Raw genomic sequence first — 23954 nt, 5'->3', positions numbered from 1 at the left:
GCAAACAATTTATTAAAGCAAGTGTAGGTCACACTTACTTGATTTATTTTCAACACACTCGTTATTTATCCTAATCTTTTATTTTCTCTTATTGTATGTAAGTGGTAATGATAAAAGATAGAGGGTGAGGAAGTAATTGAAAATGAAAAGAAAAAGAGATTGTTTTAGAAAAATAATATTTGTTATATTTATTTATTATAAATTATTAATACTTCTATTTATTTATTGAAAGATAGGATACGCATATAGGGAAGCAACCATAAATAGTTTTTGCAGTTATTTGATGTGAAGTGTCTAGTGAAAGAATGTGAGCCTCAATAAGAAGGATGAATTAAGTGTCGAATAACATTAATGAATTACAAATGAAATAAGCCTTCAGTTGTCATATTTGACAATAGTTGACCCTAAGCATATTTGACGATGCCTCAAAATATAAGCCAATATGTTGTCCGTGTATGATTCTAACACCAATTAGTTTAGTTGATTACCACACCTGTCAAATGCACGAGTCTTGTCGATGTGCAGTACTTCGAATAAGGAAAGGAAGAAAAGAAAAACAGAGATATAGAAAAGTGAATACTATAGTTATGCAGTGTTAAAAAAGGGCTAATCAGTCTTTGAAAAAAAGTTGTAAGTCACTTACACTCAAGTTTTTGTCTTTTTTCATAAAAATATTTCCTAATCCGTAGATAGAAACTAATTTTTGTGTAACATAAAGATTAACCAAAGAACTTTTACTCTTTCCAACAAAAAGTCTTCTCTAACTGACCACAAACTGAATGAACATAACATGCCTAAAAAAACAAACAGCTTCTACTAACTGTGGTAGACCTTGGTAACGTGGAGTTTGTTAACCTGAAACAGAAGGTACAAAGTATTCTAACCAGAAGGTGCAGCTTTTTCACAGACAGGCATAATCTGGGACCCAGTTATCTGTACCAAACCCAGCACAACCTTGGACAGTTAGTTGTTCCCTTGACCGTACGCTCAATTATGAAGAGAATTATGTGTTCACATGTTACCAGCCTGTACAAGCTTTGGTTTTTGTCTCTCATTCCTGACAAACCCGTATTTAGGCCAACCACGAAGCAAATTCCTTTATCTGTTTAGGCACCCACAGATGAAACGTTACGTTCATGCTCATCTTATCCTGCTTTGTCTCAGCGTACTATTGTACTGCGTGTCTCCCACTACTAATTTATTACAAAATCCATCGGTGTGGCAATGTCAAAAACTAATACAAACACCCCCAAAAATTATATTAATGTAGTGCGTACCAATCTCAAAATGACACAGGTTACTATAGAAAAGGGTAACCTTTTACATATTCCGGCTTCTTTTTTTCCTTTTTCATCTATTTTTCAAAAAATAAAATAAATGAATATATATTTTTATGCAATTACATCTGAACAATATGCTATTTACAGAATTCCGACTGTCCCTAATTAATAGCAGTAAGAGGAACTCTGGAATCTCTAACTGATTGAGTGGCTTCATATGCCCCGATGTGTTTAACATCTCCATTTGCATGTTTTGGAGATCTTGCATCCCAGAATGACCTCAACAACTCCTCAAACGATGGGGTTCTTAGTTCTTCTATGGATGAAACACTGGGCAAATTGAAGAGTCTCTTTCTTGGTGTTGAACAAGATGGTTCGTCGACCTGTATGGCAGTTATTTAAACATGAAAAATTAGAAACCAGTAACCAGTGAATATTGTCGAGGCTAAAACATATACTTGGGTCCTTAAGTCTCTTTCTTACCACGTATTCGTTGAGAAGACATTCCCCTGCATGTTCAGTTATCTCTACAATTTTGTGGTAATGACCACCCTTTAGTTCTCTCAAATCACCACAGCAAGGAATAATCATAGAGTTCAGATTCCCACAAGCTTCATGATCAAGTTGCAACGAATCTGCAAGTGTTTTAAACTTGTCAGATGAAATTTATGGAATTATCTAAACCTAGGCAACAATGATGATGCATTGATGTAACGCAAAATACTGACGATCAATGGATGAGTTAATATCCTTGTTTGCTATTCCTGCATCTTCGAGTGTAGTTGTCACGGCACTTGAGAAACGAGAACGTAGAGTTTGATTAGCTTCAATTCCTCCCCTGGCCATATAGCAATGTCAAAATAGGTTAACAAAATGTGTTGTCTTTCGACTAGATCTTTATTGGGGAATACAAATACCTACCTAACAATAGTATCCACAGAAGCAGCATTTCTCTTCTCCAGGCCAAGCAAAGACTCTTGAGCTTTTCTCCATTGTTGTGAACCTACTTTTGCCTTGTTGAGGCTGCAGTAGTTTTTGTTCAGTACAGGAATGCCAAATAGAAGAGAATAGTAGACTGGAAATATAATATGCATTCTCCTAGGTCATACATACCAGATTTGAAGAACCTCCACAAGGTCTTTCTTCCCATGTTCTACAGCAGAGGTATCTTCCTGATAGTTGGATTCTGTTTTTTCCATATGAACTCTCCATTCTGTCTTGACAGAAGAAGTGGAATCCTGCATGGTTAATGCTTCTTGTCGCAGCTTACTAGTTCTACAGTTTGCACTTTCTCGAAGATCATTGACTGCCATTTGAACCTGAAATGATAATATCAAAAGGAACGTTATGTTCATTGTAAGTACTCGTGGACGTCATTACAGGTAAATTAAAAGCAAAGGCTACCAGTTGTTTCTTTCTTGCATTTGAACTTGCTAGCATTTCTGCCACTTTCTCCAATAGTTGTTTTTCTTCATAGGCAGTACACTCCTAAGACCCAGCAAAGAATGAGAATCATCAAAGGTTAGAAAAGAAAATGAGTGTAAACCATATCAAACCATGATTTAAGCAATTGTCAGAAAAGAAGGTGCTGCAATCACCTCAAACTTCTTCTCAAGTTCACCCAATTTCTGATCATTTACCAATTGTGCTTCTTCCACAATTTGCGTCAGACTAGATGCATGCCTGTCTATTGTCTCAAAAAAGTTCACCGTTATTTTAGAAACCACACGTGTAGTCTCTACTGCTCTAGCATGCGCCTGAATGAAAAATAGCAGAAAATTCAGGATCTCTGTTACATAAGTTCAGTCAAAAAACTAAAAATAACAGACCTCTTGTTGTTGACGAGCATAAGCTGTTAAATTCGCCTCTTGCTTGTGAAGACTACTTTGAAGATCATTTAGTAATGAATCAGCTTCTAAGGCAATTCCTTTAAAAAGCTGAACCACATAAATTAAGTTAAAAAGGCCCAGAAATCTTAATTAACCAACTTTAAGGTCAAAGACAACTTACATCCTCCAAGGCAGATGAATGCTTGGCTACTTCAGATTTCAAGTCATCGTAAGTTAACTGGTTATTTACTTTAAGCTCCTCAGCTAAATCATCCAGAGCTTTGATACCAGAACCATACATGTTTTTCAACTTTCCTACTCGTTCTCTAAGATCTTCAGTAGCCTTCAAAATCATACCATAATGAAATTCATAAATCTGAGAACCTGAATTTTAGCAAATGAATACAATTTTGCATCCTTTGTTAATCCCACCTTTGCTTTCATTGATACAAAAGACTGCATATCTTCATCCATGTCCTTCAGTTGCTGTTCTTGATGCATTACTGAAGCTGAAACTGTCTTGTGCAAAACTTCAAGTTGTTGAGCTAACTGAGACTGGAATTTCTGGATAAGTATTCTATTTCCCTCTTCAATTTTATCCTTCCGCTCTGAAGATTGGAAAAGGCAATTTCATCTCTGATGTCAGAACTACGTGCTTCTCCAATTTTAGAAAACCACCAGAGAGTCGTACTCACCAATTTTAGAAAACAGGTTTGACACATCTGATGCAGCATTCTCAAGCTCTGCTCGTAGTTCAATAGCACGCTCCACGAGTTCTTTCTCTGGAAAAGGCATGAAAAGTTGTTAAAATCAAAAAGATTGGAAGTATGCTCTACACGTGTAACAATATTCAACCAATGCTCTACACGTGTATCAAAAGATTGGAACTATGACCTAAGGCATGAAACTACTAGCATTGGAACCGACCCAGAAAACGTATTTAATAAAGAACACACAAATGGCACAATTACTAACCAGATTTTAGGAGATTTGATATCAAAAATTCCTTTTCCTTGATTGTTGCATTTGCTTGTTTGTGCCTCTCCTCAAGATCAAACAACGACTGCTCAGTTTCTTCTAGACTTTTCTGAAAATACAGATGTCAGAAGTAAGTTCAATTCTTGAATAGATAAAAAGTCCAGAACTAAAGAATGCAGTTAAGCACAGCCACTTTTACCTCAGTTTTTTCAAGTTTAATACTTAATTCGGCAGTCAAAAGTTGCTGAGAATTGTAGAGTTCTTGAAGCTCCATCAATTGCTACACACATAAGGCCAGTTCATGCTTCAATAGCTAAGTAATCAATAGACATAACAAATGTGGTAGTATAATTAATAATGAAATATACCTTATCCTTAGACTCTGCTTCTAGTTCCATGCGTTCTATCTTCTCAGCCATTGCCTAGAAAACACAGAAAAATTTAAGATTAGGAATGTTTCCCAAATTATAACAGAATTTATGTTTCCCAAATTATAACAGAATTTATATTTAAACACTTATAAGGAAACCTTCTTCTCTGCTTCTTCATGAAGGTAGCGATCGCGAGGTATATAGATTCCATTCTTCTCTCTTGCTGCATACACCTCTGTTTAACATAAAAACAAAACAAAAACACTACATTTCAGCAATGAATCGTCAGATAGGGAAAGAAAGAGAAAGAAACAACCAGCAGACTATTTCTCTCTATTTAGAGAAAAAAAGAGCACAAAGAAAAAACAAAGAGACATAAGCTACACTAATATGGAACAGTCAACAACCTTGCTTTAGTCTGTCAATTTCAGAATACAAATCCTTAATCATTGCAGATTTCATCATTTTCTGATTAATCTGAAAAAACAATCAACTTTAAACTATTAGAAATTATCTGCTGCCTGTTAAAAGGAGCAAAAGGTTAATCAAAACGAAGGAGCAACTATAAAAAATCACCTCTGGTTTGTTCTTGATATTTTTTGCACGGTGTGCATAATCCAAGGTACTAAGGGTTTCTTCCAGACAGTGAATGGAAGGTGATATTGTTGCAATAATGCACGTTTTGGTTTTACCACCCAAGGAATCCCTCAACAATCTGGTTAATTTGCTATCCCTGATATAATAAATTAATAAAAGCACTCTCAACATTTAAAAATAATCAAAAAAGGAAAAAGAAACTTTACTACAAAAGTTGCAGTTACTCATACCTATATGGAACATGACCTGAGTGCTCAACTAGAGCATTAATCACTCTACCAAGTGTAAGCAAGCTTTTATTAATCTCCCCAGCCTCCCTTGCTCTACTCTGCAAGTATTTTTTTTTTCCATAGTGAAGCTCTAAAGTTATGATTTTTTCAGACAAATGCCATAGAACGAAGAGGCAGAGATGATGCCAGCAGTGAAAAACACTAAATAAATAGACAAGGCCCAAATGGTAATTCAATTTCAGAAATACAATGAAGCGATATTAACACAATTTTGACATTATCAATATTCTTACATCCTGACCACAATAAGTTATCTCCCATGAAGTATGCCAAACAAGGAATTTTTCCCATTTTTACCATTTAAATGCATGTGCCAACATTTAATCATCTGTACCTCTCTTGCACCAGATCGTGAAATATTCTCAGAGCCTGCAAGATCCACAAGATTTAGCTTCCCGCATTTAATCATTTCCTCACCCTCTGGCGTGCATTCCTTAATGTGAATTGTGATAGAAAATATGGAGTGAGAACGACTGCTTTGTTTGTTAAGAAGAGTCTCAGCTGTACGCCTCTTTGCAGAACCCTTTTCCAATATCTTATAAATTTCATTTGCAGTGCAAACAATCTCTTCTTCCAAACCCCTAACAAAAACACCCCCCTTCCCATCCTCCATTAGAGCAATTGGTTTCCTAGACTTGTCATCTATAAATTTTGTTGTCTCCTCAGGGGCCAAAAGATCAGTTATTTCCTCGTTGTAAAGCTCTAGAAACGTTACTTTCATGTTATACTCAGCATTCTGAGCTTCCAATATATCAAAAATCTGTTTCACGGCTCTCGGGATGACACCAGCATCACTCGGAAATTCACCATTCTACAAAATCAAGCAGCAAAGAAAGAAACAGATCTCAATACAAAGCAATGAGAAAATGACATAGAGTTTATTAAGTGACATGAATAACCTTCTTTCTTCCACCTCCTTCCATTGTGTAAGTCTTCCCTGTCCCGGTCTGTCCATACGCAAAAATAGTGCAGTTATAGCCCTCGAGCACTTCATACACAATAGGAGACACTGCCTGCTCATACAGTTCTTTCTGTTGAGAGTTAGGACCAAACACCTACGCCAAAATAAACCAAAATCAGTATAATCGCACGGTTATCAATATCATGATTACGATTGATAAGAGAGTTGGTGCATAATAATGTCACAATAATTAAAAGAACTTCAAATTCAAAATTTAATTCCTGAACGGTGTTGTCTTCAAGAAATCTGAACGTACATTTAAAGAAATTCTCTCTCCTAACTCGAGCCTTCAATTTACAACAAGACTTTCTTATCTTCAATTTAAAGAACATAACAATAACTAAAAAAAAAGGATAATGCAGAAAACCTTGTCAAACGCGAAGGTTCTATCGATCTGTTTGTTGGCGATGCTCTGAACAGCTGAAACCTCCCGTCTACCTTCGTTACACGATATCACAACCGGCGTGTGCAGCCTCATTTCATCTTCACTCAATGGCCTGCAAAAACGACACCGATTCCATTTTATTTCATTTTTTAGTTTCGGAGCCGTAAAACGCTAAACAAGCTCAATGACCGAATCAGCGCCGAGTTAGAGCGAGTCAAACTCACCTGCACCGTACGAGGACCTGCACATTGACGCCTTTGTCCTTATCATACTTGCTGTGACTGTTTGAATTCGAATCCGCAGATCGCAGATCTCGCACCGGCTTATCGCTGGAGCGCGGCGTCTGCGACGGCGACAACGGTATCATTCCGCCTCCTCCCCTTCTCTGCTGCGCCTCCATTGCGGTTCCACTTCTAAATCGGCGCGGCGAATCGCGATCAGTGAAACACTTCTCCCGGCGACCTTTCACTTCGTGCGATTTCCGGTGCGATCCGCGAGACGGAATAGTGAATGTGTGGTGTGAGAGTGAGGCTGCGAAGAGAAGAGTGAAATGTGTGGATCGAGAAGGAAGAGTAATCTGCTGCGGAGTTGAAATCGGAACTTACAGTGTGCCGGCCTTCTAGTGTGTTCTGTTTCAAACGGAACTTCACGTGAGAAATCGTGGAGTCAAAGACTGTTGTACATGACACACAACACAACCAATGCCTTTAAGATATTTCTTTCTATTTTTTTATGCTTAATGTATATATCCCATGGTGTAAAGAGAGAGTATAATGAAAGGAAAAAAAAAATAGTGGTGCAATTAGACAAAAGTAAACTATGTATATAAAAAAAAAGAAAATGGAAATTGAATTTGAAGACCGTTAAGGGACGTTTGAAAATAAGTGACGGAAAGTTACCGGGAAAAGGGTCGGGATGACGGCGTCTATGTGGAACGTTTCTCGTATCACATCATCCGACCGTTATAAAGAGAAGAAGAGAAAAATTATTAACATTTTCTTTTGAATATTTTTGAATTACAATTTTGTCTTTGTAATTAATTATTTTGTAAAGTGCGCTTAGATTGGGTATTACATTCGGTTTAAGAAGAAGTAGGTCCCTTGATCAGTGTTTTAGAAGAAGTAGGTTTTTCCTGCGCTTATTGCGTGGAGTTATTATTGGTATTATGATATGATTCTACAGAAAAGGTTCCTATCACTGAGGAGGAAAGCAAGCGACATGCGTAAGGACCCACTGCATGATTGGTTGCTTACAGGGAAATTACCCGGTGATTATTTTTTTCAAAATTGAAGAGAAACTGTCAAAATAATAAAATAAAACATAATTAAGTGATAGATATTGTTGAAATGTTGTCTTTGAATAGAGAGAATAATGAAAGCATGCATAGAAAAAGTGAAAAATTAGATGAAAAATGTTAGAGAGTGAGATGAGAGGGAGAATGAAGTTTGGTGGGTGAGGAAAGAAAAGACAGAGTGGGGTTTAGCATTGAGGTATAGTAGTGATACAAGTTGCCCCACTTGGTAGAGTGACTCACATGCCACTTGGTTTCTGTGATTCCATCTTCCATTCCTTTTTCTTCTTTTCGTTTCTTATACTACCTTCTAATTTTGTTGCTTCACAGCTAAATTCATATCAATAGTCTATTTTTAATTGTCTCTGTATATTAACCAGATGATTTATAAATGTATACAAGTATTGTTATTTATTATTTATTCAGTAATAAACATTAATTGTGTTTATTGAGTTCACTTTATAATAACTGAATTTACAAATGAGATATTTAAATACGTGTGGATTCAATTAATGCTTATTGAACAACTGTCACCCCCTATTGTAACATTATCATGGCCTGCATCCCACAAAAGAAAAACATGGCCTGCAACGTTGTTTATCCCGAAAACGTCTCCAAACCATCAAGGGAGGGACCATTTTTCATACCTAAGATTAAGATTGATTCAATGCCCCCAAAACTTTAAGGTTGACTCAATCAAATTTTAACTCTACCTTAATTTTATAAAACCAAGTTATAAAGTAATATATATATATATATATATATATATATATATATATATATATATATATATATATATATACGGAGATTGAGAAAGAACATAAATATATAAATGTCTGTTGAAGCAAACATATACGTATCCACTTTTCAACAGCTGAAATCATGTCATGTGAAAAAAGAGGAAAGTTACAGCATAAAGTTATCTCATCTGTTATTAAAGGTGTATATATATATATATATATATATATATATTCATACAGAATGCACCACTTTTCTGGTTACAACTTGGTCCATTATTCCGAACCCAATAGTAATAAAGTGATACGATTATGTATGAGAATACTATCCTTAAATATTTAACTTAAGACATACTCTATCTATGTCTATGCTTGGTATGTACGGCGTTGTTCCTTTTGATTTGCTGAAGAGTTAGATGCTCCTTCTCTGACATGAACACATGACTAGGTTCTCATTGTTTCCTCCTCCAAAATTTGGTTCTTTGCCATTTTTGCAAACATAACCGATCTTTCAATGTCATGTTTGCTCTGTGAAAGTTCCCAAATCAATAGCAACAACCACCAGTCCCGTATTCCTTCAAATTACGCAAGCTAGTTAATTAAGTAAAATTTCGAAAATACTTCAACCCTACTACAAACGTAAATTGTCACAACCTGCCAATACAATTGAAAATACACCCCAAAAGAACAATACATATAAAAAATGAATGTGATACATTCCAAAATTTAACTACTATGAACTGATTCCAGGACACCATCTTAATAAACTCTTTTTCTTAACCAGCAAATCATTTTTATTAATACAATTTATGATTAACTCCTGTAACATACCTGTAAAAGAAATTACTCATCCTCCTTATAAAACCCTTTTTCATTCTTGTATGATGATATGATAAAATATAATTTTGTAAAAGAATATAATATTGTTTGTAATCAACGTATGAAATAATTTATTTAATGATTTTTGTTATACTTATTTCATACAAAATTTTATATAGATGTGATCAGTGTAATTATTTATCAGGTAATATCAATTTAAACTTTACATAATAAAATATGAAAAATATTCAATAATAAATATATATATATATATATATTATAATTTAATACAATGTTTTATTGTTGATATTTTTTCTTAAGATAAAATTATTACTATTATTATTATTATTTTTAAATGATAGAATTTTACAAAATAAAAATAAAATATATTTTTTAAATTTAATTTTTTTTAAGTATCTAAATAATATAGACGTAATTAATATAATTATTTATTAGGTAATATCAATTTAAACCTTACATACTAAAATATGAAGAATATTCAATAATAAAAATATATATATTATAACTTAATATAATTTTTTTATTATTTATAGTTATTCTTAAGATGAAGGTATTACTATTATTATTATTTTTAAATGATAAAATTTTAAAAAAATAAAAAATATAATATATATTTTTAAATTTAATTTTTTTAAGTATCCAAGTAATATAATATCATAAAAAAATATAGAAAAAATAATTAATAACATAAAAATATCAAATGATACTTGTCAACAAAATAAACATGAAAAAAAAGAGATAATTCTCTTAGTATCCTCTTTTATCATTTTATAATAGATATTAAATATTAGTTTAATTTTACGTAATAGATAATAGATAATAGAAAAATTATTAACAAAATAAATATAAAAAAAATAAAAAATAAAACAAATAGTTTAAAAATAAAATAAATGGATAAAAAGGTAAAATAAAATATATGTATATATGACAATAAAATAAATATTAAAAAATAAAAAATAAAATAAATGAATAAAAAGGTAAAATAACTTATATACACATGTACTAGTAAAATAAATATAAATAAAATAATAAAAAATAAAATATATTGATAAAAGAGTAAAATAATTTTAATGAGACAACAAAATAAAGAAATTAAAAATATCAAATCTGCATAGAATTGAAGTAAATATTTTGGTATTTTTTTATATTATAATAAATACGTATTTGGTGTATAGAATTGAAGGGTGATTTGAAATTCACGAGGTAAATTGCAATTGAACGGACAGAAAAAACACTATAAGTAAGATTAAAAGAAATAAAGAAAAAGAAGTATTGGTTCTATTATTTTGGTTTGGAAGAAGTTGATGAAGTTGGAAGCATGGGTTCCATGGGACAAATATGTAAATTGAATAATGGTCTTCCATGTGCTAACATCTTTTTAACACTCAGAATGTACACTTTAAAGAAATAAATTTGGTCCCATTTTTTTTCTGTTTTGTCAATTTAGACAGTCACCTGATTTTTTTATTTTTTATTTTTACAGGAAATACTTCTCATTCTAGGTTACCACCCATTATCTTTGTTGAAATTAAATATTTAATTCAAATTAATTTTATTTTAGTATTATAGTAATAAATTCACAATGAACTAACTACTTTAACTGATTTTATATTAATTAAAAAAATTAATCGTAATCCATAACACTTAATTTCCAATAAGAGTAACATCAATAATAATTTTAATTCATAAATATAAAAGTATACATCTCCTTATCTCTCTCTGTATATATATTAAAGCATAATTAAATTTAATGAACAGTTTAATTATAAATAGGTGAAATTTATTTATGTTTTAGTAATAAACATAACTTAAATTAATAAGTATAAAATAAAATGTTTAGCGTAGAGTTTGATAGCAAACCGTTTAGTTTGGAGAAGAAACAACACAATGAATTCATTTTTCTCATTTTGTAATTTTTCAATTTTTAAATTAAATTAAATTGATTATTTTTTAACACCCTTAACTGCCAGGCATTAAATAAAGAAATAAGGTAGTAATATATTAGGGTAACATAAATTTTTAATTACTTATTGTGTTAACATAAATTAAACATAAATTTTTAATTAGGGAAACATAATTGTTACTTTACAATAAATAAATGTTTTTAATATTTTTTTTATTTTGAATTTCTTACTGTATCGCATTATTGTGATGATTGTTAACTCTAAAAATTTGAAATTTTTTAATTTAAATAACTATGTTGAAGTGTTTTTGTCAACTAAAGGTTAGGACGTCGTAAATTAAATAAAATAAATGGTTGAAAATATTATTATGTTTTTTAAATAACGAACTCAACAGTAAAACATATTTTTAACTTAAAAAGTAATTTTTTATTTTTTTTTTATTTTTTTCTCATGCAAATTCAATCAAATTACAATATAGGTACTTATAATGCTTTTTTATTTTCTCGTACTGATCAACATGTATTACATAACACCTGCAAGCAACAACCAAAAGGTAAATCAACGTTTGTGAGGATCATACATGCAATAGTTTTTTTTATTGCTTCTATATAGAACATTTTTCATGGCCTCGACAGGGCATTAGAATAATTGTTTTTTATAAATTGTATTCATTTAAATATTTTTTATAAAATAAATCTAACTCATCTAAATACCATTCTATATTACTTTTAATGTTAAGGCTTAGTAATTTTATTTTTTATATTAACTTTTTTTTTAATTTATCACATAAATCAAATCATTCACAAAATTTTACAAACTTTATTTTTATATTCACTCACTTTCACTTCTAATTATCTTCAAAAAAAACATACACAAAATTTACTCTTAAATCCACCAAAGTTCATTTATTCACTCTTCCTAAAATTATTTTCAAAAGTAAAAACAATCTTAATTTTTAAAAAATTAAAATATTCCCAAAATAACTTTTTTTTGTTCAACAACACGCTAACTATTTTCAAACTCACCCATGACTAAAGTAGTGGAAAGACAAATTTAATGACAAGTTTACATTTTTAATAGACTAATTAAAATTATAAAATTAATGGGACTACAAATTATTACATGAATATGACCATTTATGACTTGAGTTTTTAGGTTCAGTTTCTGAGTGATTGTCCACATTTAAAAAAAAATATTTTATTCAAAAATAAAATTCAACACATATAACTATAGTAGATATTTACGATTATCACGTTGATAAAATTTAATATTAAATCAATTATTTTAGAAAATAAAGGAACTAAATAAAATTAAATTCTCAAGAAGAAGGACATTTGCAACTTTTCAAGAAAAAATATATATTTAAGCCTTAAATTTATTACCTCCTGTAAACTCAAAAGGGTTAAAAAAAACTATCATCGTTTATAAATCTCTCAAAAATGGGCTTTTGAGCTCAAAAGCCATAACACTATTGTAAATAAAATTCACTATTATAACAAAATTGAGATTACTTTTTTTTGGTCTTTATGTTTCTTTTGTTAGGCTTTGGACCCTGTTCCTTTGTAACTGAACTCTCACTAATAATTGTTTGGGTGTTACTCTCTCCACCACCACACACTGCTCCATGCACCTCTCCATTCCCTTTTTACCCTTGAGTAATATTTAAACGGATGTGAATATGCGTTACACTTTTAAACGGATGTCAACATTCGTGCACGGATATCAACATCCGTTGAAGGATAAACGGATGTCGATATCCGTTCACGGATGTTGACATCCGTTTAAAGGGTCTTCTAATGTTTAAAGGGTCTTCTAATGCATAAACTAACCAAAACAAAATATATGCAAGAAAGACTTACATGTGATTTAGCAGGCTCAAAAGCTGTGAAATTGGGACTGTTGTTGAACGTGTATGCCACCAACACATTGGCAAGGGTGACTTGCCCCAACTCCCTTACTTACAGGTTGTGGTGAAGGAAACATTGTGATTACACCCACCAACCCCTCTTTCTATTCCAAGATTTGTTGAAAAAAGCTGAGATATTTGGTTACCGCATTCCCAAATGTGCAACTCTCATGGTGAATGTTTAGGCCATAGGACGTGACCCTAAGGAGTGGTCAGACCCATTGAAGTTCAATCTCGAAAGGTTTCTCCTTGGTGGTGAGAAGGCTGGTGTTGATGTTAGGGGCAACAACTTTGATGTTATACCCTTCATCATAAAATATCTACTGGTATAAGCTTAGGTCTGATGGAGGTTCAGCTGGTCCGTTAAACATTCGTTAAATAATTTTTTCTTCAAAGGTGGTTGATATCAGTTGAAGAAAAGAAGTGGAGGTGTAGAATTTTTTAAAATATAAAGGATAGTTTTGGAGTTTTTAAAAAGTATGGTGGTGTTAGAAGCAACGTGGGGTGGTGTAGGGAGTAACCCCCTAATTGTTTGGTTGTGAAAAAATTGGAAAGAGAAAATAATGATTTTTTTTGTAGGAGTATTGTAAAGTGATTAAATTCGTATCATTATCCAAATTTTTGTTTCTTTTTTATGTATTATATTGAGTATGTTATGGTGTCCATCAATTGCAATGCGTTATTATTTTTTCATAAAACCCTTTTCATTTATATTTTATTTTTATTATGTTTTATTTATGTTCTCTCTACCAAATAGATCTGAATGATGTTTTGCGGGTATATTACCACTGCTAATACAATTTATTCTGAAGCTTAACATCATGGCAAAGTTTACGAATAAACTAACTTTTGATAAAAATAAATTAATTAATTTAAAGATTATTATTCAAGTGGTTCCAATATTTTTTTTCTTTATTTGAAAATGAATATTAGTATAAATTTTAACAAACTAATAATTCTAGAAATGATAACATGTATTTTATGGGTGATTATTAATAAAAATATTGATTGACATCACAAAAATAATCTCCCAAACTTTGATTGTTAATTAATAGTTAATCTTGACCTAAAAAATAACTCTTATTGAAACTGGTTGAAAAACAACTATGATTGATATCAACTGAAAATATTTTAATTTTAACCAACTCTAATGGAAAACCAACATTAAATGAATGACACCAGACTAAAAGTTTAAAAAAATATAAAATTCTATATTTTTTATTTAAAATAAAATATGAAATAATAAATTTTAAAGTAATTGAATAAATCTTATAAAATTATAATATTTCTTACTGAAACTACATAATTTATATTCTCTTATGAAACATTTATAATTCTCTTTAAAAGCAAATCTCTGAAGAGAAAAATTAATCAGAAAGCAAAGTTACCTTGCAGTAATAATAGAAAATGGACAATGCTGTATTGCCTTAAGAATTTCCCATATTTGGTAATTGCTTCAGAGGCACTTTCATTCTATATTTGAACTGTTAATAATCATTATTTGTGCTTGTAATATATGGTTTGGGTCTATGACCCATTTCCTTGTCTTCCATTGATCATCATCTTCGGGCCATTTTTTAGCTGGAAAATAACCTTTATTTAATTATTTAATTATGTCTAGAATAAAAATGAGTAATTCTTTTTAGATTTAAATAATAGAAATAAAAAATAGACATAGGGAAATAAAATATCTTATTTTATTTGAAAGGATTAAATATATTTTAGTTCTAAATTATGACACATGTAAGAATCCGTGGTTGTGTCGAGTTTGATCTCTAAACTTTAAAAATATATAAATATAATCTTCATATAATTTAATTGTATTAATTAATTTTCTATGTGTTGGAAAATATTGTAGGTTTATGGTTGAATTTATATTATTTGACAGATTTTAATTCAAGTATAAGTTTGTAACATAATTTAACATGTAAAAAAAATTAATATAATTAGATTAAAAGTATTATATCCATCTTTAAATTTGAAGTTTTTTTTTTTAAAACAAGAGATGAGATTAATTGAATTTTGCATAAAGAATTAGAAATATATTTAATTATATTTTAAATAACCAATCAAAGAGTATCTGGTTTCATTTTTATTTCTTTTTATTAATCCAAGTATAGCATTATTGTGTCTCCGATAGAGATGTTATTATAGTGTAATGTCTGCATTAATTTTCGTTCTTAGTTCACAACATCATTCACCTGAACTCTCAAGATACGACTTTTTTGTGAGTGATAAAAGAAAAGAACAGAAGATAAAGAAGAATATGTGTATACATATATAGATGTGATATAATGTTTATATATATGGGGGGAATGGATAGGGATGTTAACTAGTGAATAAGATGATGATGATAATATATAAGAGCAGGCATGGAATGATATGTTCATTGTTGAGGAGAAGATTGAGCATAGAAATTATGGTAATGAATGGAAATTCCAGGAGCCTTTCTCTTCTTGAGAATGTCCATGCCACCGAGGAAGAAGACGATGGGTGAAAGAGTGGTCCAGTCCTCGTTCTCTGCGCTGTACCCAGCCAACAGCTTCCTTCTCGGATAAACCTTGGTCAGTTCATTGTACCTCTGCAACAGCACACCGGGATTCATAACAAAATCAACCTCCTTCTGGAACTGGTAATCCACAAAATCAACCAAGAACGACACAGAACTGTACAAACGAGAGTAGAACTCCTTGTTCAGGTTAAACGTGGGGGAAATCGAAGCTTCGGTGATTACCCCATTCTCCTTGAGGTTCTTTATCAGCTGTCCCACGCACTGGATAAAGTCACCGGGGGAGGCATCGATTTGCTCGTACAGCACGTCAATGCCGTCTACGTGGAGGTTCAGGTCCTTGCACTGGATGAGGTTTGTGAGCGACTGGGTGGCGTTGGCGATCCATGTTTTGTTGTCGAGGGATTTGAAGGGCTGGTGGGTGCCGCGGTTGCCGATGGAGATGAACACTTTCACGTCCACGTCCATGCTGCGGCCCTTCTCCTTGAACAGCTCGATGGCTTCCGGTGTCACCTTCTGGAGGTCCCAGGTGGGGCGGAAGATGCCGTTGGTGGGGTGGTCGTCGTCGTCGTAGTCGGTGGCGAAGGTGAGTGCGATCTGGTACTCCTTCAGGAACTTGTTCGAGACGAAGACTTGTTCGAACGAGTCGTCGAAGGTGTATTGACGGAAAATGGACAACATTGTGTGAAGGAAAGAGTTTAAGGTTGCAGCTTGTGTTTGGGAAATTGGATACCCAAGTTGCTCCTTATATACTGGTGCAGTGCAGGGTTTCATAATGTTATTCATTTTTCATACGTCCTTAATCTTCTAAATATAGGTAGATATTAAAATTATAAATAGAAATTATTATTATTGTTGTTGTTGTAGAATTAAATAATATATTAGTAGATATAATGTGGGAGAAAAGGAAGAAGTTAAAGGCAAGGTTTAGGGTTAGTGTGAAATGATATGGAACTTAATGAAATGGCAATGTGATGCTACGATTTCACCAACTCTGGCTAAGTAAAAGAAAATAAGTTCCTCTTCATTGGCTACTTTTGGATATGTGGTCCTGGATTTCCGAAACCTTTTTAGTTTCCTCTTCATGGCTTTCTCAAAATGGAATTATCTAAAAATAATATATGTCAAAATATTTTCTAAATTTCTCACCAAAATTTTTATTTTTTTCGTCTAATTTTTCATTTTAAAGTCTTAGTTTAGGGTTTTTTTTTTCATGAGAGAAAGAGAAAGTTAAAATACCTAAATTATCTGGCATATACCATTATCAGATTATTGTTCGTTTTGAAGGAAAATGAAATACGTAAAATAAATTACACATCAACAAATAAGTAAAGCGAAAACAGAACAAAAATTTAAATATGTATGTGTATAAAGAAAATTTACAACTTCATTAAAATACATGCATTTTTATTAAATGACAGAAAAGATTAGATAGGCTAGTTTCTGACTTTTATTTATGTATACGAAATATTTGTTAACAAAACTCTATCTTTAAAATAAATTTCAATGTTTTTCTTATAATTTTGAAGAAATGAAACATGGAGATGGGCTCCAGCACGTGTAGGATCGCTTAATTTCTATATTTTCATAATTGCGGTATTTCATAATGTAGATTAAACGATTTTATTTTCAAATCTATTGTAGCATAAAAAAAATATTATACAGATGATATTTGTAAAATATTGCAATGGTATATTTGTTTTCAATGAATCAAAATTGATTATACAGTTTTAAAAAGTATAAAGAAATTATATATGAATAGTCATTCAATTTTAATAAAAATCAACGCCAACACTTGCGTAATGTAAATTATAATTCAAAACATGAATTAAAAAAAGTTAAATTATATATAAATTATTGATACTATGAAAAATAATTTGACTTGTACTCATACAATTTGTTCTCTATTTATGATTTTTTTTTTCCTTTACGTTTCCGTTGGTAAATATCTTATTAATTGTCACGACTTCTATATTTTTATTTATTCTGAAAATGCTAAAATTATGTTTTTAATCATGATTTTAATTGAAGTTGTTTTAAGAAATGATTCCAATATTTAAAAATTAAAACTTAGAAATTATATCTTAAACACAACTTCTGATATTTAAAAGAAAATAAACTAAATGTTCATTAAAACACGGTTTTCTTTGTTAAAAATTGGGTTTTAAAGCACAATTTACTTACACTCAGTCAACTATAATCAGTGATTAATTTCAAATCAATCCACTTTTACAAAAAAAAGAACAATGTATATGTAGAAAGAACAAAACAAAATTAAGTTATTAGCCATTCTTTTTAGACAAACCCCATTAGATTAGGTCATGTAGGGATAAATTACTTTAATTCGTAATAAAAAAAATTTTAGAATTTTCGAAATGTAGAAAATATATTATAATAAATGGGAAGTGTCCTAACATAGAAAGTTACACCCTTCACATAATACTATATTATGATAATCCTAAATAAATTCGTTCATGCCTATAAATATCAATTGCTATAATAATTAAAAGTGAGAAAAAGAAAGATAACAAGCTACTGATAACGTGTTGGAGAAAGCATGCACGTGATCAACTTTTTCTCTTTCTAAAAAAATTATGATTTTATAATTATTTTTTTCATAATTTTGTTAAACTTTTAATTTGCTGCTGATATTTATTTTCTACAATGTAATACATTTTGGAAAACGAATTAGCGTTTAATTAATTATATAAATATGCATTTCAAATATTATTTTTTAGAAACAGTATTCTTAAGGAACACGAAACGCAGAGAATACAAAAGGCCCGTGGGTGATCCCTTTATGACATACCCATTGGGCCATTTAATGTGTCCAAATCATAAATAACTCCTCTTCCCTTTCACACTGATTTGAGAAATATTTGTAATTTTTTTTCATAAAATAGAGTTTTGCTATATATGTATTAGTATTCTTAAAATAAGATAATAATAAATTTCAGTTATTATAAAAAAAGATCATTAATTCCCCTCAAAATTCATTTTAAACGGCATTTACTTTAAACTATAACAATAAACAGGCGAGTATTTAATTAAATTACATTAAACTATATTTAAACACAGATTTAGATGATTCTACATTTTTCTATTTAGGATAACAAAAAGCAAAAGCTGGATTAAAATGTAAATTTACAAGGAAGGCCCAATTAAAATATAAAAGCCCAATAACGTGTTATTCTCTCGTTTTTCTAGCCTAACGTCGTATAATACTTAGAACATTTTTAATGCAAAATCTTATAATATCAAGGAGTTTTCTTTTTTATTTATTTAAGTAAGTTTTACCATATTAAACTATTTGTAAAACTTTGTGGCAAATTTTAGATTTCATAAAATTAAAAATTTTACGACTTTTTATTTGTACTCTATTATTTTTTTAACTTTAAAGTTTAAATTAGTTGTAACAAATAAATATTTTTTATTTATAAAATTTAATTTTATATAAAATACTTGAATTCCAAATATAAGACTTTCATTATATCACATCACTGTTTCACTTAAAATTTTGTCATAAAATAAATTTTTATCGTATAATTTGCTGGCAATAATTCATTATACTGTTGAAATCAAGAAAAGGATAATTTTAAGTCCCCATTTTTGTAAAGGTTATATGGAAAAAAAATATTCATATATATATATATAAATTTTTTTTATCTGAGTTGTGAGAAAGGGTTGATGATTAATGTAAATACGTGTAGTGTTGAGAAGAAAAAAATTAGTGGTTGCACTTTTATTGCTGTATTTTGAATGATTAAGGCATGGAAATTATTACTGCAAGATAAAGTTTGAAACCCACAATAACGAAAATATGCGAATGGTTATGTTGAAATTAAGATGCATGAATGATTATTAAATCGGTGGACATAGCAGAAAGGCTTGATGCTGCAAAACTTGTTATTGTGAATTAGCATCGAAAGAAGGCCCTTTTGACTCAACATTCCACAATCATATCTTCTTATTCATTACTTTCAACTCTAACTATTTTATAGAGAACTAAGATTTTAGTTGACCTATGCACATTCCCAACTATACCCTGCTTTCTATCACAAACAGCCTATATATACACACACACGTTGTCTCTCCCTAACAACACACTCTCTCATGTAATAATTAATAAAATAATATATTCAATAAATAACTTGACAAAATAGATTTTAAAACTAATTCAATTTCATAAAACTAGATGGTAAAGTGAAATTTATACTTATTCATATACCCTAAATTACTGTAATCAATATAACTTTCAACATGTCTGTATGAATTTGACGATTTAGAATATGAAAGCATAGTGATGGTGTAACAGAAAATGAGGATGAACGTGGAGGTTGGGGCCAAGAAACGAAGCTCCATTGAGGTCCAAATTGAAATGACAGATGAGAAGAGGCATTGGGAAATGGTACATCGAAAGCCCAATGAGAAGATTTCTAATAGAAATAATGTTGAGAAAGAAAATGGGAGCCAACAAAGTTTAGCAATGTGACAAGGAAGAAAGTGATAGGTATGAAATGACTGGTTAAACTTGTGTAACCATTTCATCTCTATCCATATTAAAATTCTTGGAAAAGACATGGAAGCAAATGCATCCATATGTTTTACATGGACATTAAACACAAACTATGATTCAGTTTTCATTGCAAGTTTTGTGTTACTGTGTTGAGGGTATGGGTTTTATTCTTCTTGTCTTTCTCCATTACAATAAACTACTGTTGCCATTCCACTATACCATCCATTATAATTCTTCTTCTTTTATTGCTAAAATACAAGAGCCACCATGCATCACTCAACTCTCTTTTAAACTTTTCTAGCTACTAGTGCTTTTAGCTCCTACTATAAAATTCATATATTTCTCTCTTCTCTGTTGTTATTGAATACTTCATTTTTCTTCTATTCTTTTAATTGAGTTTCTGTCATTTACTTATTTTCTAATTAGATTACGTAACTATTATATTATCCTCTTATTTTTTTTATTTCATTAGATGAGGTTTTTTTATGTCGATATAAAATTGCACTGTAATTAATATATAGTACATGATTTTAATTACCTTAATGATAATAAACAGATTAGATAATAAGAAATTTTTACTCTAACACCTACTCACAGTAATGATGTGAAAGTAATGTGGACTTTTTTTTCTCCAGTGGATCAAAACCAAGTTCTGTGAGCTAGATCAAATTGATAAGTCTAAATGGTGGTAAGCAACAGTTATTTGGTAATATTATGAGTAATAAGAGTGACTTAAAACTTAATTAATTTTAAGTATAAAAGAGTGGTAGTAAAATATTACCGGATGAATTTTATAATATTCCAAATTTTATAACACGCATATTTTTTTATCAGAGGATAAACTTTTTTATGAGCATTTAACGTGTTAATACTTTTTTGGTCTGTAATTAGTAGGTATGGATTTTGACAATTACATACGAATTTTGCACATAGATAACAATATTTTTTCTTTCAGTATATAAATTTTAAATTTGAAAAATTAATGATGATGAACTGTTTGTATTAATGGTTGTAAAATTTTTTTATAGGTGTGTTGAATTATACTATGAATGAACAAAAAGAGGTTTAATAGGAAATTTGTGAAATTAAAAAAAAAAGTTATATAGAAGAGAAAGGGAAGAAAGTCAAAATGAATGAGTGAAGTGAGTGGGGGAGACTGTGAATGGTGTTGAAAAGAGCCCACAAAGCTGTAGAAAAAGGCCTTATTGGGCCATAGGTAGTTTGGGTGTCCACTATTCATTGGGAAGCATAAGCCCCACTCCTATTTTCTCAAAACACCACATCATTACATAGACATTACTTCCATTTAGGCCGGTGCTTCAAGATTCTTTTCTTTTCTCCTCTTATTTGTACCTATATTCCCTTTTTTACAAAAATTCAATTATATAAACAAAAATTGACCCCACCTCCAATTCATTTCCTACTACGAATCAAGAATATCGTTTGACCTTTTGATGGAACATTTGAACAAAAGTCAACCCATATAGAGGCTGTAAACACACTTTCTCTTATGCTTTTTCAACCAAATCTTTATGTTATGTTCTCGATTAATGACCGTTACCAAATTTATACAATATTATTATAACAAAATAAAAACGTACAGAGATAGTTTAGACCTGAAAAAAGAATATTTTAAGACATACATAAGAAGAGTTTATATGATTTTTAATCAATAAATAGTTTATGAGATTGTCATCGTTTAAGAATTATACAACACCAACAATTGCTAATTACAAATGTTTTACTATTTCCAACGTAAGTAAGTCAACCTAAATGAAAATTCAGCATTGATGTGAAAGTTTTTGGGCAAAACCATTCCTACAAAATACTTCAATTGCTATTAGTAGGGTTGACTTATTTCAAAAATATAGGAGTTTATAAATTAAAAAGTAGAAGATAATTGTTTAGAAACGAAAATCTTAATATGTTAGGGGTGTAAGTTTATTTATTATGTTGGTTAAAGATAAAAAAAGGTTGAGTATTTTATAAGAGAATATTTATAAATTTAATATCTTGAAAAAAATTTGTTGGAAGTGATGTGAATTAATAATTAATCTTAATAACATGTTTAACAAAAACAATATGAGGAAAAAATATGCTATCAAATTCTGTATAAAAATTAAGTTTAGGTTTTATTAATATTGTATTTTTTGGATAAAATGTTGTTAAAAATAGTGATGATAATAGAATAATGTAAATGTTTGGAAAGTTGAAGAAGTGAAAGAAGTGGTAGGAGGTAGGTGATAATGTAGATGGGATATGGGTAGTAGATGTTTATGAGAAAAGCATGATAATGATATGAAATGAGGTAAATGTAGAAAAGAAATGGTCAATTCAAGTTGGCTGTGGCCTACGGAAGTGAGTTAGAGAAAAGATTATGTGCAGAAGAAGAACGTGTTGTGGGGACCAGAAAACGGTGACAAAGATGTATCATAAGATGCATTGAATTGCTCTTTGGGATCAACATTGTTTCCGAACGACACACCCAAATTCTAGTTTCATCAGTTCATGCAACTCTCTGTTTCTGCATTCATTCAAGTATTCAAGTCTAGCTGCCAAATCATTTTATGCTTTTCTTCAAATTACTTTATAATGGACGATTCCTTTGGACCTACCTCTATTCAACTATGCTCCATCACCGTTTATTTTCCCACTTGCCTTTACTGAAAAAACCTCTTTCCATTTCCAAATCATAAGAAATCTGTCAGTTTACCATTTAATCAGACATCAATTAGTACCACCACCAGCAACCCCAAGTTGCTGCCTCTATTCACAATTCAGAGTATACCTTATTCACTCTCAAATCAAATACTATAAAAAGTGTAAAAGGGTATTCATTAGTATATTCAACATTCCACAATTAAACTTCATTATTGCTATATAAGTTTATTATTCTGTCTACAGGATGCTGTGGATTCTGTATATTACAAAAGTCAATATACAAATATCAATTTGATTTAATTTTTTGACATAAAAATTTTGCAACCTATCTTAATTAGAGGTGATTACTGATTCGATAAGACATAAATAATACTTATATATTCATCTGACTCACAACAACAAAATAAAAAAAAAAATAATATATATATATATATATGGGGTTTGCTAACGCGCGTACGTCTGTTTTTCAGTTGGTACATTTTAGCAATGTGTACCGGATTTTAGTAGACAAAATACCGTTATATATCATGGATTCTAAGTTTTAAGGTTAAGGATATTTTAATAATTTTCATTCTCAAAACTTAAAAAAAAAGAAAAAGAAACCCCCAAACCCTTACTCACCTCTCTCATTCCTCTCAATCCTTTCTCTTTCATCTCTCTCACTTCAACCTTTTCTCTGTCATCCCTACTGTAGTCCAAATTGAAAAAATCAGAAACACTTGCCTTTAAACAATTTGTCTTTGTAAAGAGTTGAGTCATTGACATATTCACCTTCAGGCAAAGGTTCATTCAAGATCTCTTCAATTTCACCATCTTCATTAACTTCTCTAATTTCATCATCTGCCATATGTTGAATCATCATCTCTAAAAAAGCCCTCCAAGCCAATTACCAATTCTCA

General features: G+C 30.6%; 2 protein-coding genes across 3 annotated transcripts; both read right to left on the bottom strand.

Moving 5' to 3' along the window:
• Positions 1 to 1235: 1235 nt before the first annotated feature.
• Positions 1236 to 7432, bottom strand: LOC108334207 (kinesin-like protein KIN-5D). Of its 2 annotated transcripts, XM_017569916.2 has the most exons (23): positions 7297 to 7429; positions 6916 to 7222; positions 6674 to 6803; positions 6245 to 6400; positions 5680 to 6156; positions 5286 to 5383; positions 5035 to 5191; positions 4866 to 4935; positions 4617 to 4693; positions 4456 to 4509; positions 4287 to 4367; positions 4085 to 4196; positions 3805 to 3891; positions 3542 to 3717; positions 3291 to 3452; positions 3110 to 3217; positions 2879 to 3037; positions 2685 to 2768; positions 2394 to 2599; positions 2202 to 2303; positions 2009 to 2118; positions 1764 to 1915; positions 1236 to 1663 (listed from the first exon to the last, which is right to left on the bottom strand). In XM_017569916.2, the coding sequence occupies exons 2-23, from the start codon at positions 7089 to 7091 to the stop codon at positions 1442 to 1444; spliced, it is 3156 nt and encodes a 1051-aa protein (XP_017425405.1). In that variant the 5' UTR covers positions 7092 to 7222; positions 7297 to 7429; the 3' UTR covers positions 1236 to 1441. The 2 variants fall into 2 exon arrangements, with proteins under 2 accessions (XP_017425405.1, XP_017425404.1); XM_017569915.2 differs by having other exon boundaries at positions 6916 to 7432.
• Positions 7433 to 15624: 8192 nt separating this feature from the next.
• On the bottom strand, positions 15625 to 16608 carry LOC108333607 (ruBisCO-associated protein). The gene has a single exon (XM_017569077.2). It carries the CDS (start codon positions 16557 to 16559, stop codon positions 15756 to 15758), a length of 804 nt encoding a protein of 267 aa, XP_017424566.1. The 5' UTR covers positions 16560 to 16608; the 3' UTR covers positions 15625 to 15755.
• Between the last annotated feature and the right edge of the window lie 7346 nt (positions 16609 to 23954).

Source organism: Vigna angularis, chromosome 11 (assembly GCF_016808095.1).
Source record: "Vigna angularis cultivar LongXiaoDou No.4 chromosome 11, ASM1680809v1, whole genome shotgun sequence".
Taxonomy (NCBI): Eukaryota; Viridiplantae; Streptophyta; class Magnoliopsida; order Fabales; family Fabaceae; genus Vigna; species Vigna angularis.
The sequence above is the reverse complement of the archived record's forward strand: the minus strand, read 5'-3'. Positions and strand labels throughout refer to the sequence as shown.